We start from the raw sequence: 20,213 nt of genomic DNA on the forward strand, positions 1-20,213 counted from the left end.
TCCTTCAGGGCGGCTCACCCATCGGCAAGGCCCTTTTTTCCACGCACTTTGTGAGTGCACAGAACCCCTGCCCCACAGTACCTACTGCTGCCGAAGGATCCCCAAGGCACCAGAAAGCACCGAGACGGGAGGACCCAGCTGCGTGAGGTGATTTTTATTCCCGCTCAGCGGTCCAAAGCGCGCTCCCCGCACCCTGAGGAGACCGCGCAGCGCCTCACACCGCCACGCCCTCACAGCCCGCCTTAGCCCCGCCCAGTCCCCTTCTCTCTTCCGATTGGCTCCTCCCTCCCATTCTCCGCCAATCCCCGCCCGCGCTTCGAAACGCGGCTCTCTCCCTTTCCCGCGCCGGCTACCGCCGCCGGCGCGCGGCGAGGAGCCGCCGAGCGGGGCGGGTCAGGCGGGCCGTTAGCCGCGCCCCCCCGCAACGGCCGTCCCATCCGTCCGTCAGCCAAGCTGGCTCGGGATTGGTCGGGAGGGGGCACAGCGGGCATCGGCCATGGCTGGGGCGATGGCGGGGGCTCGGCGGCCAGGCAAGGTGCGTGCGGGGTGGGGGTCCTGGGGGAGCCCCTGCTTGTCCGCGGCCGGCTCTGAGCCCTCTTTTCGGGTGCCCCATTAGACCCCTGGTCTGCTCGGGGCGGGAGGATGGGGGGTGTCCCCGCCGAGCGCGGAGCTGGGCGTAACGGCTGCTGAGGGGAGCCGGGCCTTCCGGCACCGGCGGCCTGTGCTTCCCTGGGCTTAGCCCGGCAGCCCCTTCGCAGGGCTCGGCGGGTTTGTGCGTGGCGGTGCGGGGCACCGCAGCACCCTTCCCGCTCGAGGGCTCGCCCATCTCGCTGTGTCTGTGGTTTGAGCAGTGACCGTAGCTGCTTCTTAAAGTCCCCGGAGCTCAGGTGTGAGTTTACAGAGCTTGGTTTCAGTCTGGAACGCGAGTTTGTGTGTCAGCCCTCGACTCTCCGGCGTTCTGGATCTGTAGAATGCTGCAGAAATGGATGAAGCTTCATGCTGTGAAGGCATGTTTAGTAAAATTAAAGCTACAACGTTCGGGCCCAGATGGCAGCTGTGGGCCCCCTCCTTGGTCTGAGAGCTGCGAATCAACTGATCTGTCTCAGCTAAAGTTCTTGGAATTACTGGGCAATGGTAGTCCTCAATGATGTTGTGCAAGTACTTCGTGAAAACCAAAGTATGTTTCTGTAATCAACAGGTACTGTCTTCTGGAAGGCTAACAGGAACAGCTAAGTCAACAAATGGAAGAAAACAGTAAGACTTTAGTCATGAATACTATCTAAGTTTGAGTGTAGGTGTGTGCATTTGGGAACCTTGTACTGGTGATACCTCACAACTAGTCAAAAATTCTTTGTATATATCAGAAAATGTTTTTAGCTGCAAGGCAGTGTGACCAGGTTCTAAGCAGCCCATGAACAGACAGACACAAATTGAACAGAGATTTTGCCTGTAGAAATACAGGGTTGACTCTCTTTGCGTGTTTTATTTATAAAGTTTTGAGTTTGTATAGTTACTAACCATATATAAGACTGTTGAGTAAAGGCTGAATTCTCTTTTGACAGAAGTTGTTAATATCTGCTGAGCATGTTTGTTTCAGCAATGCAAAGTTTTCAGAAAGAGAATGATACTTGGTTTCTTGGCAAAATTGATTTACTTTAGTTTCTTATTATTGATTAAAAGTAATTTTTTTTACTTTGCTGCATATTAAAAAGGTAATATAAACAATGAATATGGCTTTTTCAGGTTGGGCTTAAGAAAAGGATGTCATTCTGATGTGGAGTCTGGATACTCTCTCTATTCCACTGACTCTGATGATCAGGTAATTAAATGATTTTTTTAATATGATCATCTCTTAACTAAAGAGAAGGGAAATTGGAATATCTTGAATAAGAGAAGAAAAACAGGTTAATTTAGATACTGCTGCATCTGGACTGGAAATAGCTCCTGCAAAGCTAGGGAGAGTATCTGTACTGTGTCTTGCAGATACATACAGGTAGGCTTTGTGCGCAGTGAGTTTGGCTCTGACGAATCTCTTTGAGGCACAGCATATATTTCGCAAACACAGCTGCACAGTTTATGGACTAGAGCTGGCCCTGGCAGCAGTATAGGCATATTTGTTAGGTTTTATGCCAGAACGAGTGAATTGTATGCAGTCAGTGCTGCGGCGCTGTTTTCTGTGTAGTGCCAAGTCAATTGTCTCCAAAACAGAAATAGGCTGTAAATAATAGCTTAACGGTACATGGAAATAAGAATAAAAACCACATACATGCAATTACCAAAACATAAAATCCAGCAAATGGGCATGCATGCAACAACACAATTTAGTTTTTTTGCAAAATTTGCGTGTTTGCAAACTTCTGTGTAATTGCGAAGCGATACATGGAAAATGACATGGTTTTGCTGGTTATCAGTTGTTCTTTTTCAGGTGACAGAGTGGGGAACACTCACCTCTGAAATAGTGTCTTGATTTACTGAAAGAAAATAGCGATGCTTATTTTCTGACTGCAGTATTCTGTGTGCAGGTTGATACTATTCATAATGGACTTGACCGTTGTGCAGCTTTACTGAAGAGTATCTTACAAAATGAGGCTACAGGTTGTACCTATTGAAAATTTAAGTTATGTTTTTAGTTTTTGTAAGACTGTTTAGATTTATTTTGTTGACTAATTTTTGTTTTGACTAATACTAGGAAGGGAGACTATCCATAAACAACCTGGGAAAACAACTTCTGTTAAAATTACTTCCAAACCTTTGCTAACCAAAGGAAATATTTCCAAGAAGAAAGGGTTGAAAAAAAATGCTACTCTTGCCCATGTCCGAAAAGAAATTGGTAAGTGGGCTTGCTAGGGCTTGCTTTTTTCTCAGACAACCTAGAGAGACTCCTCAACTTACTGAGAAGGGACAACAAGGCTTCAGATAATTGTTGTCATTTGTTATAGGTTGGTCCAGGGCTGGATCCACAAAAGGATGCAGGCATTACTCATTGCCTTTTCGAAACCTTACATGTTTACTGCACAATTACTAAAATTCACAAATATTTGAGCTTCATGTACAAGGAAGAAAGTTGAGTGCGTTTACAAATGCCAACATCATTTAGTTTAGCTGGTAGGAAGTGTGGAGGAGAATGATAATATCCATGCCCCATTTCTCTTGAACGGTGAAGCATGACACTGCTTGGTCTCTGTTTGGGATACACAGCTGTAAACTGTCCTGGAGTTAGGTGTCAAGCCAAGCTTTTCTCAAAGATCAGTTTCTGGAAACAGGAAAGTGTAGCAATAAATAATAACAACTCAAATGGTTTAGTAGCCAGAGCACTTGAATGGAGAGGTAGATGGAGTGCTCTAGGCTGAGTTGCTCTCAGTTGAAATATTTCACTTTTTATTAGCGTTTTTCCTTCTCTCCACCCCGTTTCTTTTGTGTGATTTCTAATCCAGTAGACAGGTGGGGCCTGCAGACTAGGAATGTAGCAGGATGGCTATTTTGTGAATTGTAGAAGGTGAGCACGTAACTGATGTCTTTCCAGCACTGTAAAAACACAGAGTCTTAGTTATACCCAACATACGAAATTTAGGTTTGGAGAGTGCTTTGGTATGGTTTATTCCTAATGGCCTAAAAGCCTAGGAAGCACCTAAGCAGAGATCTTACTGCATTTTAGAACTGGCCTTCTGTAGGATTAAACCTCTGTGCTTCCTTCAAGAACAGCAATCTGTCCAGCTGGGTTAGGTTACTCTGTCTGGAAGAAGAAATGATGGACTAATTTGCTGGTGAGTAAAATTCTGACTGAAATGTGAAGCCATAGGGTCTTTTGGTTTTCTTTTTCAAAGGAACCTGCCAGAGTCTGCCTGACAGCACAGGGAGTTTGTGTAGATAAAGAAGACAACTTCAGCTGGGTTTTTTGTTCTTTCTTTCTCTACAGTGCCAATATCAAACAGAAAACTTGCCTCGTCCACCACACATACTGAGAAGGACCTTTCCGGTGCGGCACAGAATCAGATGGTTCAACCAATTCATGTGCCTTGCAGTCAGCACTCTCCTGTGATGCATCAGAAACTGTGCGAGCATGTGCAAACACAGATGTCTCTGATAGCTGGCCAACCACTGCAGAGCAGTAGTGAAATTCCTACTGTAACTCCTTTTCCTACCTCAAATCACAGTTAGTGGAACTGTTAATATAGAGCCTGCTATTTTACTGTATGAATTTTGCCCGAAATTGTCCTAATCTGAGTGTTGTTTCCTTTTAGGTTGTCAAAACGTTACAACTTTTAATTATCGATTACCTACCTCCACGTCAGCTCTGTCCATGCAGCATTCAGCTAATCCCTTGTCTACTCAGTCAGTAAGTAAAAGTTTAACTCTGACTATTAATAAATGTTTTAAATTAGTACTGCCTATTTATTTATACATTTAAGTGTGTGAGGTTTCTTGAGTTTATGTAATAATTTTCCTTTAAGAAAAAAATTTTGCCTATTTCAACCTATAGTGATGAACAGACTAAATAATGAGAGAAAATACTGCTATTGAAAATACATTTTATGTAGACACCAAAAATGAAATTAGAGGCATTTCAACTGGCTGCTTGTTTCTGTATTGTGAATTCTGTAATGGACAGCAAACATGGGAAGTGCAGGAAATTGCTCATTACTGTTAATAATGATCCTAATGTGCATTACTGAGAATGTAATTAACCAACTCCTGATAAAAGAAATCATATCTCATATGTAGCTTTTCCCTGCCAGTGATGAGGTTGATTGTTTCTTCAGACACTGTGTATTATCTTAGAGCCACGTTTTAAAAAATACTTGTGTATTTCAGAGTATAGGATAGAACTAATGGAGGGTACCAACTGCCGCCTTGGGAAATGTGGTAAAGGGCTTGCCCCTTGAAATTGTAAGACTATAGACTTACCTTCCATCTGCAGGCAGTCCAGGTATAGCTAGTGCTGTCCTTGACTTTTAAGAAATAAGTCTACTTAAAATATTTAAAGGTAACAGTGTTGTCTTTTATTCTTCCCTATTCTGGTTTGCTTCAAGGAATGAGTGTTCATAAAGCACAAAAAACAAAACATCACTGAGGTTTTTTCTTTACAGAATAGCTGAAAAAGAACTGTGCTTTAATGTTGCCAGTAACATTTAAGATAAAGGTGATCCAAGTGAGATTTACATTTTAATTACTCCTTAATATGCTGGAAAATTATGCAATCAGTGAGGTGTAGTTGCTTTTATAATTTGCAAAGAATGATCAAGACTACATTGAGTCAGACATGGATTTTCTTAAGATTTAAAAAAAATCATGTTAATTTTTTGTTGAATATGAATATTCTTTATGCAGAATGTTCCTGTAGACAGTGGCAATGAGTGTGTGCCAGAGATGGGAGGACCTGTGGTTTGCCCAGTAGTTTCTGCTGCACAAATACAGTCCGCCACTGCTTTTCCCAGTGTGATCCCTTGTGTAGCATCAGGTGCATCAAGTAACTCTACAGTGCCTACACTCATCCCATCATCTTCTGGCAGAGAGATGACCCCAAACCACGAGCAGCAGATGAAAGAAGCAGATTTGATAAGGTGCATACAAGCTCACCTGGCTCTGTTACAGTCACATGAAATGATGAACGGCAGGACTGGGCAGAAGCACCATCACCACTGTCCACCAAAACATAATGCTTCAAGTAACAAGGAGGAGGATGCTTCTGAAGAACACAGTGAGGGCATGGTCGGCGAAGAAGATGAATTAAATGTACTTGACATAGCCTCAGTGAGAGATACAAGCTGTAAAACAAGTTTTGTGAAGAAAGTTCTAAAATCTAGAAAAGAAAGTCCAGAAGAAACAGCCCATAAAGTTAAGACTGTAAAATATCTTCTGGGAGAGCTCAGGGCACTCTTAACAGATCAAGGTGAGGACACTTTCATTGTGCAGTAGAGGGATTATGTACAAATGACGCAAGAGCTGCGTTAAATGAGTGAGCACTTCAGTTTCTGGAAGTTGGATGTATCAGATGTTATGTGATGTCTCAGAGTGGTTTTCCGTGACTTCAGTGGCTTCATGTTTCGCTCTGGATAAGTATTACACTGTTTTTTGGAGTATTTTAACATTATCATAACAGCTAGGGTAAAGATTGTTCTGATTTCATATACTGTGTTTTCCCCTGAGAAAGGGAGGAGTGTGGACAGATTGCAACAGCAATCCCACCAAGATTGGTCAGAGAGATGGTGGGTTGTGATATCAAGAACCGAAAGCATAGTTTTTGTAGTCAAGCTTAAAAATTTTAAATAAATAGTTAAAATAAAGATGAGGTTTTATTGATTAAAAAAAAAGTAGATACTATTATATCACTTTGTAGATTGCTTAATTGCATACAAAGTGTACTGTCATACTACTGGTTTATATGTTTATGGGGTCTTTCTTTCCCTTGCCTCTTGCAGATGATTCAGAAATGTTGAGGTTGATGAATGAAATAGAAGACTGCATATCCCTGCTCCCAGCTGTAGTGGGAAATATGAATATACAAGCTGAAATAGCACTGGCTTTACAGCCTCTCAGAAGTGAAAATGCCCAGCTGCGTAGGTTAGTAACTCATCAGTGATTCTGTATTTACTGCAAATGAGCCTAAAGCGTCTTTAACTGGTCTGTTGTAAATTGCATATTTTGTCATTGCTATGGTGTGTGACGGCCCTTTCATTCTTGTCTGTGCAGTATTTATATATTAGAAAGTGTATTTGTACCGCTGTGTAGTTTAAAAATAAATGATTAGCAAAACTTCAGTTAATATTGTTGTTTTAGTAGCATCAGTTACATCGTGATTGGGCCTTTGTGTAGGTGGGGTCAATGTATCATTCTCTCTGAAAACTGCAGTATCAAGCTAGTTAGCTTGCTTATATTCATTCTGTAGTGTATTGTCAAATGCAGAAATGGCTCTCATTTCAGGGGAGCTCTCAAATACACGACTGGGTAGCACTTTACTTCAGAACAGAGGGAAATATATTTACCAGAACTTGCAAAGGGTCTTTTGTGTTGAAGAAATACAGGAATGTAAGAAAAATGCATTATTAAAAATTTTATATTTCAGAAACATTCTGGACATATAATACTCAGTAGCAACTTCCTGCCAAGTTAATTTAAATGCAGTGGTTATGAACTTATTCTGAACTTTCTGAATTTGTGTTTTGTCACAATTCACATTTAGGAGACTAAGAATATTAAACCAGCAACTCAGGGAACAAGAAAGAAGTGAGAAGGCGTCTGGACAGAGCTGCAACTATGAATGTAAAGTACTAACAGGGAATGATGCTTGTTAGGGGCATTTTTGTGAAAGTTTTATTTAAATACAGACATGTATATAAAGATACAGATATATAAATAAAAAATAACAGTGTGTATTGTGGCCTTTTGTGGCAGCTGAACGAAGTGTTGTGGGTCTAATCGCGCTATTGCATTTGCATGGATTGTTGTGCCTGTTTAGACTCCACCTAGTGAGACTCGGCTCTTCAGCTGCCGAGCAGATTATTTTTCATTATGCGCATCTTAAAATGAAGGTGATAGATAATTAAGAAGAAAGCTTGAGTTTTATCTTGCGGCCTCAAAAAACCTTTCTATCTGTAAGAAAAATTCATATTACCAAGATTATTTAAACACTTAGTTTGATTTAGACATTCGAGCTGTACCACACAAAACACTTAAAATTTTTATGTTTTACTTTTGGTAGTAGTTTCTTTGCAGTCCTTGAATACGATGCTCCAGAGTCAACTGAAAGAATCGTTGAAAGGCCTGGAGTCACTGCAGGCTAAAAATGAAGAGCTACTTAAAATAATAGAAAGTCAGAAAGAAGAAAATAAACATCTTGCAAAACATATTCAGGATAAAGAAGAAGAATTGCTTGCAAACAAACAGCATTATGACATTCATTCCACCAAGCTCAAGATTGGTACATGTTTTGAATTTGTTTATTCTTCATTTAGTGTTTTAAAACTTATATAATTTGGTAAATTCTTCTTGGCATTTTAGAAGTGGAGGAGGCATTAGCAAATGTGAAGACCCTTCAGTTTAAGCTGGAAGCTTCAGAGAGAGAAAACAAGATTTTGGGCATAACATTACGTCAGCATGATGCAGAAGTTAACAGACTGCGTGAATTAACCAGGTACTATTGGCTAAGCTATTTTTTTAGCTCTTGATATGGGGGTGTTTTACCAAGGGTGGTTTGTTTTTTTTTTCATACTTTGAATTATTATAATCTTAGTATCTTGGTGGTAGGAGGTCACGTAAGCTATAACTTCTCTTTGTAGTTATGTTTGCTACAATGGTGCTATAATTCTGTTGAAACAGGGTTGTCATACACCATGGCTTGAGTTCTGTTGTAAAGTAAAACGCTATCTGCCATAACTTGTGTTTTAACTCTTAATGGCAGATCTGCCAGTAAGGAGATCCATGGGAAGTGCACGGACCTGAAAGCTAACTGATGTTTCCCTTGAAGCTGTAGAATTTGGAAACTTAACTCTTAACCTGAATTAAGAAGGGATTTTTTATTTTCTTTCTTCCTTTGCGCTGGTTCAGAAATTGGTCTTTTTTGAGAAGAACTCGCAGAAAGGTCTGTCTTCAGGACTCACAGCAAGCTCTTCCTTTGGGAATGAGCAGTCCTTTCTTTAATCATACACACATTTGAAGTAGATTGTGCCCAGGTATTAATTACAGGTAAAGGTGGGAGTCCTTGGATCGCTGAAGGTGGTGTTACTTACAGTTTTTTAGAATTATTACTGTTAGTTTATTTCATCATGGTCTTTTATGATGAATATAATGGTAAGCTGGGAGATTTAAATAACTTTTTGCACACGCATAGTGGTATGTATGCAAACTTTGTTTGAACATGATGTGCACAGAAGTTAAACTGTTGTCTGTCTGGTTTGTAGTTGATACTGATTGGAATGGCAGAATACTTTTAATCAACACTTCAGATTCTTTAATAGAGGTTTAGACACATTACTCACTTCGATGACTGCTATACTGACCACCAGATGGTAGTATAATGATGTCTTACTATAAGTGTATATGTATATGCTATATACATAAGCATCTAAGTGTTCATTTCTTTTGATGTACAAAGCAGAAAATAAGAACTACTTATTATATTACTTTTTTTTATTTAGATGCAATGGGAAGAATAATTCAGAAAAAATGTCTCGCTGATTTTGATAACTGTTTCTATATACTTTGTAACAGTTTCTTGACATCAGTTTATTTCATTCTGTAGTACTCAAAGCAGGTAAATTGGGAATAATATCAAGAACTTTGTTGGGATGTGCTGTTAGTTACTTTATAGGCACACTGATCTGGGCTGAGCTGAAGAAACAAATTCAAGAAACTTGGAATTGGTTCACATTTATACTACATTTTATGACAGTGTGTAGAAAGAGAATTGTAACTTTGCCGCAGTCTGATAAATCTAATGTTCTGGTGTTATACAGAAGTTTTTAACTTATTTTTTTAGTGGCTATTTTAAAATCTGATTAATTGACCTTACCTTAACAGAACCTTGCAGGGCAGTATGGCCAAGCTTCTGTCTGACTTAACAGTAGACAACATCAGACCCAAACCTGAAAAAGGTCTCTCAAAGTCTCTTTTGGAAGACCATGAAAAGCAAATGCAACCTGATCCATTTCCTGGGAGTACTTCAGTAATGACTTACCTTAAAAAATTAGAAATGGATCATATTTTGATAGGTACAGAACTTCAGTTCTCAAATAAAAGTGGAGAATTAGAAGTGCAAAATCTGGCCTATGAAAAGTTGTATGCTGAAAGAAGTAAAATAAACAGTACATTCTCAGAAGAAGGAAAATCAACTCCCCGAAGGCCACCAGCCTTGCTGAAGCAAGATGCAGAAACGGCTAGTGATTCTGGGACTTTACTAGATGAGCAAAACAAGTTGGATGAGACTGTTTATATTCCATTGACTAGCAGTGCCTCAAAGAAACAGTTGCCAATGTCTGAAAGAGGTAGTGTGCTACCCCACGGTAGAGGGGCTTCTAAGATGTTGGACTACCACTGTGAGCTCTCAAACTCTGTGCAGCAGAATGGAGGTGAGATATCGAAGGATCCAACTGTTCTGGATAAATTAAGTGCTGGGTACAGCGTGAAGAAGGCTGTGGAAAACACGCTTGAAGTTACAGGGGATAAAGTGAGCCCAGAAGGAGACAAAGTCCAAACGAGGCCAAAAGGCACTCCAGGTGGAGCTGCAAAAGGCTGTGCAGATAAACCAGACCAACCTCAGCCTCGTACATACCCTCGCATACCAATGCTATTTCCAGCAGAGATTTCTCAGAAAAAAGGCAGTGAAATAGCTGATTTTAGTTCCATTTCATTTGATGATATATCAGGGAAGTCTGACTGGAGTGCATCCTCTTTCTCAACGTTTACTTCTCGAAATGAAGAGGAGTTTAAGAATAGTTTAGCAGCCTTGGATGCCAACATAGCTAGGTTACAGAGAACTCTGCAAAGTAGCACTATGAAACAGTGAATGTGAGGAAACAAAATGGGGTGCACTTGTTCGCATTATTTAGGTTTTTCTGAAGTATGTTAATAAGTATGGTACGGATACAAATATTTGTATTTTTTGATATGAAATTACTTGTTCCTAGCTGTTTAAATTATGGATGGGATTTATTCCTTATTACGCTGTGGTGCTGCTTCCCTTGTTGTGTACAACTTGAAATAACTGGTACATACGCCTTTTTTTAAATTATGACTTAAGTTTATACTGTTTAATTGCAAAATTAATTCTTGGAACAGCATTTGATAACTGTTTTAAGAAACCCGTGCGCTGTTACTGATACAGTTTTTCTATTAAATTGTAAAGTACACTTCCATGGTTTTTTCTGCATGCTTTTTCAAAGTAGTAAGAACAGCATTGAGAGAATGCATTTGAAGTCAGTTACAGATGTGATAAAGAGAATTTTTTATTTCATTATAATTTCACTGTTATAAAATTGGATTGTAATTATTTTCCTTGGTTATGACTATGTGTTTCAAGAAGCTAGCTCCTTGTTCTGGTTCACCATGAAGGTCTGCAAGCAGTAGTGTCAACATCAAAGAAACGGGTGAACAGGACTTCTTATTCAGCTGCATTGCTTCTTAATCCAAATGGGGTTTAATAAAGAAGTGGGAATTTAACTGGTGAAAGTGTAGCTGCCTTCAGCATAGAAAGTGTTCTGCCTTGACTAGATAGGTCTCTTCAAGTTGGTTTGGTTTTTGTTTTTTTAAGCAGAAGTTAGGTGCAGAAGGGTAAATTAAACTTCCTTGTTTACTCTTTTTTTTTTTTTTTTTTTTTTCCCTTCCCCAAAGAGCAATTAGCAAGGGAACCATACATGGGCAGGAGGTTCCACAGATAGACGCCAGGGAAGAGCAAGCTGCAGAGCAGCTCTGCAGGAGCATTGAGAGTTACAATTGATAAGTCAGGATCATGCTGTGCAAAAAAAAAATGCAGCCATTGTATGGGATTTGCAGTATATGGAGAACCTGTAAGATACATGAAGTAATCCTTTTTCACTCATCGCTGGTAAAAGTCAATTTTCAGTTTGGAGTATTGTGCTTCAAGAAAGAAGTTAATTAAGTGGAGAGTCCAGATGAGGGCAAGAAAAGAACCGTCTAAATTCTGTTCTTTTCTACAATTCTGTTTTAGGTCATAGCTTTTACAGATGTTCAATTTTATCTAAAGTAAAAGAGAATACAGTACCAGTAGATAAACACAGAACAGCCTGATGCTGAGAAACGGAAGCAGTAACAGGCTTCAGCTGACAAAAAAGTAGACAAATTGGGCATTAGTGAAAGCTGGCAAACCAATACAGTTAGTGAAGCACCAGAATATACAGTGTGAGGAAGTCATGGAAATTCCACAGTTGTCAAAGTGTCAAGCATCTATTGGGCATAAATACAGAGAGTCTGGACTGAGTCACCCAAACTGGCTTTCACAGCAATAGGAGGGGAATGATTCCAGTCCGTTGTTCTCCTTGAAACGGTCTGTCCAAATGTCAATGTCAAGAACATACATCAAGGAAGCTTTGAAGTTACAGGTATGGGAAGGTGGTGTTATTGCCACCATTCTGTTCCTCTTTTGCCCTTAGCAGTGCTTGGATGCAGTTTTTCATGACTCATGTTTTTTCAGGGAAAGTATCTTTGCAATGGGAACAGCAGTATAAGGACCTGATTTTAAGACTGATTTTTCTGCAGTGTTGCTTAGTATTTTTTTCCTCCTAGAAAGCATTAATGTGCTTCCTGGTGCTGGCCTTTTCTTTTATGTTTTCATGTGGGACAAAAGGCTTAACTCTCCTACTTTGAAGAGTTTTTTTTTCTTCCATAGTTGCTTGAGTGAACGCATTTTAAAGTATAGGGCACTATCCATACAATGTGCTGTGGAGCAGTTCTGTGATTATTTTAGTTACTAGTAACTGAGCAATAAAAAGGTACGAGACATCACATACTACAGAAGATGCCAACTGGCACTCCTGCTTCAAAAAAAGAAAGTTAGACTAAATAGTGACTTCAGTGATTTAGAATGCTTTTAAGGCTTGGTCTGAATTTCTTACTACTCTCCACACTATTCAAGCTCAGATTCAAAATAAGGTTGATAGCACAAAAGTGGACACGTTTTAATTAAATATTTACAAGCAGTTTTAGTGTAGAAGAAAAACAAGACTCAAATGATGATTATGGCATGGATTAAAGACAAGCTACAATAAATTCTAGTCTTTAAAACTCATGAGAAGACTGAGAGAAGTTTGGAAGAATATTCATTAGTAGACAAACTAGTTCAGTTTTCTTCTTGCACTTGGGACTGTTACTCCGTTTGAGGGAAGATACTTGTCCTGGCCAAAGCTACTTGCAATCTGCATAAAGCAGCTGTGGTGTCAAGATGACCAAGCACGTTCTTCTCGCATTGAGAACATTTACACTCACTTTTATCTCAACGGGGAAGATGTTACACCATCTTACTTGTGTCCTGTTCATCGTTACAAAGTTAGTTCTATCAAAGCGTGAGATGACTACTGGAAAACAGTTTTGGGGATAATGAGATATGAGCAGGTTTGTGATGTGTATCATTCTCTTAGGAGGAGAAACTAAGAAGAAGAAACAGGAAGAGTCTTCTTTCATACAGTTCTTTGTTTTGTACTCAGACATGTCCATCAGAGCTGTAGCAGCTTTAAATGAAATGTGAAATTTCCCGTATATGGGCATTATGAATATGGACTGTTGTGGAAGAGAAAGCCAACAAGATCAAATATGTTAGTTTTTAAAAGGTGGGAAAGGCTTCCAGAATTCAAATCAAGACAAGGGCATGGAAAGGAAGCCAGCATGACTGGTGTTCAGATAGGCTCAACAGACAACAGGTAATGGTAACATCTCCTACAAAGTTGTTGTTTGAATGTGTTGTATGAAGTAAATAATCCCTGGAGAAGATAAAGGAAAGATTAGAATTTGCACATTTTGTCACATACATATTTTGACCACTCAAATTTGCATAATCTTGGAAGTATACGGTAAATAAGATCCCAAGTGACTGAGTGGAAAGAAATACTTATCTTTGGTGTCTAGAACGGTTTAAATTTTTTTTTTTTCTCATTCCTATAGTAACAAGGTAGAAATCATTATGGACCAACAGCATCACCTTTTCAACACCAATGCTTGGAACATTGGAGTAGCTCATACTGCAGCATGTTGTGTCCAGTTCTGGGCTCCCCAGTTCAGGAAAGATGAGGAGCTACTGCAGAGAGTCCAGCAGAGGGCTACGACGATGATGGAGGGGACTGGAGCATCTCTCATATGAGGAAAGGCTGAGGGAGCTGGGCTTGTTTAGTCTGAAGAAGAGAGGGCTGAGAGGGGACCTTATAAATGCTTATAAATATCTTAAGGGTGGGTGTCAGGAGGATGGGGCCAGACTCTTTTCAATGGTGCCCAGCGATGGGACAAGGGGCAACGGGCACAAACTGAAGCATAGGAAGTTCCGTCTGAACATGAGGAAGAACTTCTTCCCTCTGAGGGTGACGGAACCCTGGAACAGGCTGCCCAGGGAGGCTGTGGAGTCTCCTTCTCTGGAGTTATTCAAGACCTGCCTGGACAAGGTCCTGTGCAGCCTGCTGTAGGTGACCCTGCTTAGGCAGGAGGGTTGGACTAGATGACCCACAGAGGTCCCTTCCAACCCCGAACATTCTGCAGTTCTGTGATTTTGCTGCTCTTCGCCAGTCGGGATGTGACATGTTCTTGTCGCTGCATAAATTGAGAGTTACTAGGATTCATCCTTGGTCCAAGCAAGTAGGCCTCAGGCCTGTGTCTCTCCATAGACTTCAACACATTCCTTTCCACACTACTTCTAGGAACTTTTGGGTCTGATCTAACTGACTGAACTACCTGGCTGGATTCCAACAGCAAACTTTGTTTCCCAACTAGCCCCAGTTACACTTGCTAAAAACTGTAACTTTCCATTTGGAAGCAGGACAGAATTTTTACCTGTGTAAATCCAGCACTCGTGTCAACTATTCCAATAACAGCAATATAATCTTCAGTTAACTTCTGATTTTGGACATATCCCTACAGTGAGGGACAGTCATGACAGGCAGAGAAGTCAAAGTGTGACACAGAATTCAAGCTCGATTTCTGTTCCAGGTTTGTTAAGGATACTTTAGGATAGCTTGGAAGAGGCAAGAGAATACAGTAATGAATTGGACCACAGTGTCAACTATGCGAGTAATTTTTGTATTAAACATGAAATTTTGCTGTTGCTTCTTAAAAAAAAAAAGGTAATATTTAAATTCAGGCAGATACTTTGTCTCAGAAAAGTATGGACTTCACACAGAGCTGAGGGATCAGACAAAGGGTAACCAGCTGTGGTGCCTCAGTTTCTGTGGGCTCAACATCTCAGGTGATGTTTGAATGAGCAAAGCTAACAGTAGTGTAGCAGCCATGAGGTATCAGAGGCAGTTGGAAAGGAACCATCTCCTCAATGTCTGAAGATCTCTTCTTCCTCACCTGCCATTGTACTGTGGTCGTGGAAAAAACAGGCTAAGCTTTTCTTCCACTGTATTGGTAGTTGTTGTAACTTATTTTGTAATATATTTTCAGTATTTACAAAGATTTGCAGTTGAAACTTATGATGCCAAATTAAGAAAAGTGCAACTAGTTCAGCTGAGTTTTAAGCACAGGTAGCTGGCTGATCCTACAGCCTAACACGTCTTCAGCAGAACTTTCCAGCTTGTCCAGCGAAGCTGGTTTCAGGTTGTGTCCATCACTGTATCAGCCTCCAAATATAAGGGATACATGAAATTTGTATATTGAATATTATATCATTGTTCTATGTTCAGTAATAGCTGCTGTGAAACACCTCTGCACTTCCAAGGATTAGCTTACGAGGAACTGCACAGCAGCTGCAACTTCAGTGATCCTGTAGTCTCCTCTAGATTTTTCTTGTAGCCACACAGAGGAGATACAGCAGTTTTATTTTTACAAAGTATATTCTGCGAAATTGACACCCGTGCTTTCTAGTGATGTGGAAAGCAAAGGAACTCTTAAAACACATCTCATCAAGCTCTTAACAGCCATTTTTCCTTTATGAACACTTTTCCTTATGGAAATTCATTCAAAGAACTGGGGAACATTACTAGCTCCCTGCAAACACAAAACATTGCTGCCTTACTACTGTGTCCAAGTCAAAGTCTTCATAAGGAAAAGATGCCTTATTTGCTGAAGTGAAGCCAGCACTGCCGCTGTGTGTGTAAATAAGCTATCCGGGACACCAGTTGTGGTCAAGTGTCACCACCATTCAGCTCTCTACCAAAGGAATATTTTACAGCTCATGGTGCATTTCACAAAATAATAGTGATTGCTACTGGTACCGCATGTACCTTTAAGTACGTTCTCTTACGTAGGCATCCTTAACAAGTGTGCATTTTTTTTTCCTTAGAAGGAAAAGAAACATTTCCCTGGTTAGAATCTGGCTGGTTAGATGAGAGAAACAGATTAAGGAAAAAAAAAATCAGTTTAGTCACTTCAATGATCTACCCAAATAAGGCAGAGGAATATTCAAGTTTGAATGGGACTGCCAGGACAGGTCTGCACACCTAATGCTGCACCAGAACCTATAACAAGAGAATGTCAAGTCAGCTTTGGGGTAATAAAGTGGGTAGGACAGACAATTCAGTCCAAACACAGATTTAGCTCTAAACCATCCTAGGTAGATCAAACTGCCCACATTAATAACCTGTTTCTGATTAAGCTCAGGCAGGCAATCTCGAGTGGTTCTTGATCAAGATTAATGCAAATAGTGGTAGAGATTAGTGTCCATCTTCCCAAAATTCAGGGAATTCCTCTAGTAATTTCTATGCACAACAAAGTCCTAGAGTGAATTTTCCTTCAGCCAGATTCGGGGATATTCAGTAGTCTTTGGTTATATGAGTCAGGGATTTTGCCTGCAGAGCCTTACATATAGGTGAATCAAACAAACAGCAAGTAAGGTCTTATTGCTGAGCTTACTTTAGCCTATCTGCTTTTAAGGTGAAATCAAGAGTGACAGTAACTTCCATGACTGTACTTATGATGTGAGCTGTAACCAGACAGGAGCCTGAACAGAACAACTTGTCCTTTCCCCCAGACTTCAGTTAGGATTACATTTGCTCAGGTCTTTCTTCAGCGTAAGAATATTTTATGCTTTTTTGTTGTTGTTTTGAAAGGTGCACACTTGTGCACATATAATATATACACACACATAGTGCATAAGCTGAGAAATATTTTTGATAGGGAAGAAAATAGTTTTCTCAGTCTCTGGTCTCTGTGTTTCTCTTAATCTGTGAAAACGGACTGTTTCTGCAATCTTTAACCGTCTTTGTAAGTGTGTTCACTTTAGCTCTTTTTGTCTGTTACTGCAGTGTAGGCTAGGTCAAGGTACCTCTCTGTAAGCAGGCCACACCTTCAGTTATCGGCAATGCCCTGTTGTACTTGTCAGAAGTCCTCAAGGGTTTTCCAGTAAACTGAGGTGCAGCTGTGAGGAGAGCAGTACTCATCAGATTGTCTTGGGGCAGATGTGGGTTAGTCAGTCCCCATGGTCATGCACTGCTTTCCCTTTCAACGCTTGACAGAAGTGCCACAGTTACATGCTGATCTTTTTCAGGAATGAAATCATGTGTAAATGAGATGTGTCGACAGTGAGCTTCAGATCTACACAAATGCTGTGGTCATATCTAAATGCATCTTCAGTGAATGATTTCACATGCTGTTTCAAGACCAACCACTAAGCTGAACTGAAAACCAAACGCTTTAGCAGACATATTCTGTTTATCAGGACACAGAGTGGAGAGAATATTGTCCCATAAGTTCTCCATTTGTACTCTTCGATGTTTGTCCTGGCCACACACAAGATTCAGTCACAGTGCATAGCCGTGCAACAGCCCCCCGTCATGAAGTGACACCAGTAGTAGTGCAAGTTCACCAGTAATGAGACATGCTGAAAAAAAATTTCCTTTTTGCACATATGTGAAGGTCCATTACTGAAATTTTTACCCTGTGCTCCAAAGACAGTGGAAAAATGGTGCTTTACTGGCTGGAAAAAGAGCTACGTAAACTAGCTGTAGTGTAGTGGCTATCTGGGCTACAGTTACATTATGTGGTTTATAGGACCTTTAAGTATCTGCATGTCTAAAGACTACTTAGAAATATTATTTCTTTTAAGACTTCTGGTTTTGTCCAAGCCCATGATGAGTTCTGGCTACTTCTCTGCTGCAATCATAAAGCCAAAACATATATTTTCTTTCTGCCTCCTCCCAGATTCTATTCCGTATTTAGAAGCTAGCAGTGATGGTTTTGGACTTGCAATTATGATATTAAGCTAAGTGTAAAATATTTTTCTTGGCATAATCTAGAATGTAAATAGCTGTAACATCAGTTTCAGGTTCTCTTTATTCCCTGAGGGAATGCCAATTCTCCTTCGTAGTCTCAGAACTAAGAGCATCCCAACATCACCCTTGCCCCAGCACCTCCTTTCCAAGAAACACAAGCGAAGCAGGGCCAGGAGCTCTGCTCTGCTCCCCAAGACTTCAGACAGACAACACAGAGTTATTGGTCAGTGCAGATGTTCCTGTACATTTCCTCAGCCTTCGTCCCCCTTCCCTCCCCATCTGCAGAGATGCAGCAGCTCGCCATGACATTGGGCTCTCAGCAGCACAAGAGATGTCTCCAACCAAATTCCGCATTTCTGTTCAAATAAATTTTCACCGTGGCATTTTTATGTTTCACTCTGGTCCCTGGACCGGGGCTTGAAATTCAGGGGCTGCTGATTTTCACCTTCCCTCTGTAACACCAAGCACACAGTAATGTTGCCACCCAGTCCAGCTTTTAAACCATGACCCTCTGTGCAAAAGCACGGTGGAGCCTCCCTGTAACTAATGAAGCTAGAGTTGAAGTGATTACTTACATAGCAGCCGTTGACTAAGAAATGACAAGCTCATGTCGGATTTTGAAGTGAGTTCTTTCAAAAGCACATACTATTTTTATTTTAAAAAGACTATTTGTTGTCAATCCAATTTGCTCAGTGTATGTTACACTGAGCAAATACAGGCATTTGCTTGCTCAAGTTTCCTAGTTCTTCCCAGGAGTTTTCCTGAACAGGGTCCTGCAACCACTGCTATGCTGTGAAGAAGCCTCTGAGATGCCCCACATCAAGGAGTCACAAACACCTACCTTCCCTCTGCAAGCATAGGCAGCAATGCCAACCGCGATGTCAACTGAGACAATAGCCAGCAGCATGCATGCTGACTGAGGAGTCACAGCCAGCATCACTCGCTGTGTTTGGTGAACGCACGCCAAACACTCCCTCGCGTGCCACCACTGTCTTTACTCCACTTTTGCCTCTGTCTTCTCATAGTCTGACCCTAATCCTTACAAAAGCGTTAAGATCGTCCGCTGAGGCAGCACCGCTTCGAAAGCCAGGCTCAGAGCACATTCACTGTGGCAGATCCTCCCTCCTAGGAGCTGGCTGTGGAAACAAGAGCAGGAATCATCACCACAAACCCGCCGAGGAGCCTCAGACACCGTGCATGCAGACTGTCTCAGGCCATGTACGGAAAAGCTGCTATTGTTAGTGCCACTCAGGAAATATTCTAGGGAGTGTGTAATTGTTTACGCTCGGATTCTTTTATCAACGCTTAATTAACTGCAGTTACAACACATGTTCACCATTAATATTTTAAATTACTGAGATGTTTTTTAAATCTGTTCTGCTGGCCTTCTTAGAAACTTCCATCAAAGGTTCCAAATGTGATAAGACATAGCCCTGTGCTTGCAGTCCCAGCCCCTTCTTGCTTCAGAGTCTTCAAGGATGATTTTGCATGACTTCTGCATTTCATGCCCGTGACAATACAAAAAGGGACCATTTCTAAAAGTTATCTGATGCTGATTTAATTTTCTTCCTTTGTAAACAGCTCTGGGCATTTCTAAAACAGTGTTTTACCCAGCTACAACAAAAGCTGTTGTCCTCCAGCCCAACTGCAGAAAGTGGTTACTCTGGATTTGGCCCCATCTTCCAAATACACTGTTTCATCAGTCATTTCATCCCACAGAAGAAGCCACAATGAGAAACATTTTGCTTTTAAAATCCAGAGACCACTTCTAAAAGTCTAGAAATCTTCCCCCAGTTGGCTTCTTCAGCTGGATCTCCCCTGCAAAAATAACTGAGCAGCAGCTTCTTCACCTTTTAAATAGGAACATACCTTGCCTAAATGTACTGAAAGAAGTTTTTCTTTTACAGAGACCTGGGAGGACTGCAAATGAAAGTCATTTTACAGTGCCTGGGTTTTGTTGAAAAATCAGTCAGGGCTCCAAAAATTAGCAAAAAAGCCCTCCTCCTTTTGAAGATTACAGGCTTGCAAGAAGATTCATTACTCGGGTCACAGGGCTTGAAGCTGATCATTCTCAGCCTATGCTCTAGACAGTCTGGCTGTGTAGTACGCCTAGTCATTAAAGATTTCATGTTTGTGGTTTTGCAGGATTTTTGTTTCTAAAGGAGTTATTCTGACAGTTTAAGGGGACATAAACTAGTGGTGTTGTTGCCATCCACCTCTTGCAAATATTGGCAAATCAAGATTACAATTAATGCATTCCTTCTGTGCATCGTTGCACTTATGGTTGATCGAACCTGGCAACATCATTCCACTAACATTGAGAAGACTGCATTTTTTATTTTTCTGCAGGAG

At 40.7% G+C, this 20,213-nt stretch overlaps 1 protein-coding gene across 1 annotated transcript; it reads left to right on the top strand.

Moving 5' to 3' along the window:
• Window positions 1–481: 481 nt before the first annotated feature.
• Window positions 482–10,809, top strand: CCDC14 (coiled-coil domain containing 14). The gene is made up of 13 exons (XM_075430843.1): window positions 482–535; window positions 1,199–1,254; window positions 1,744–1,819; window positions 2,523–2,595; window positions 2,690–2,830; window positions 3,917–4,153; window positions 4,242–4,336; window positions 5,329–5,890; window positions 6,420–6,561; window positions 7,181–7,260; window positions 7,700–7,918; window positions 7,999–8,131; window positions 9,517–10,809. Exons 1-13 carry the CDS (start codon window positions 497–499, stop codon window positions 10,499–10,501), a joined length of 2,838 nt encoding a protein of 945 aa, XP_075286958.1. The 5' UTR covers window positions 482–496; the 3' UTR covers window positions 10,502–10,809.
• The last annotated feature ends 9,404 nt before the right edge of the window (window positions 10,810–20,213 follow it).

Source organism: Opisthocomus hoazin, chromosome 9, assembly GCF_030867145.1.
Source record: "Opisthocomus hoazin isolate bOpiHoa1 chromosome 9, bOpiHoa1.hap1, whole genome shotgun sequence".
Taxonomy (NCBI): Eukaryota; Metazoa; Chordata; class Aves; order Opisthocomiformes; family Opisthocomidae; genus Opisthocomus; species Opisthocomus hoazin.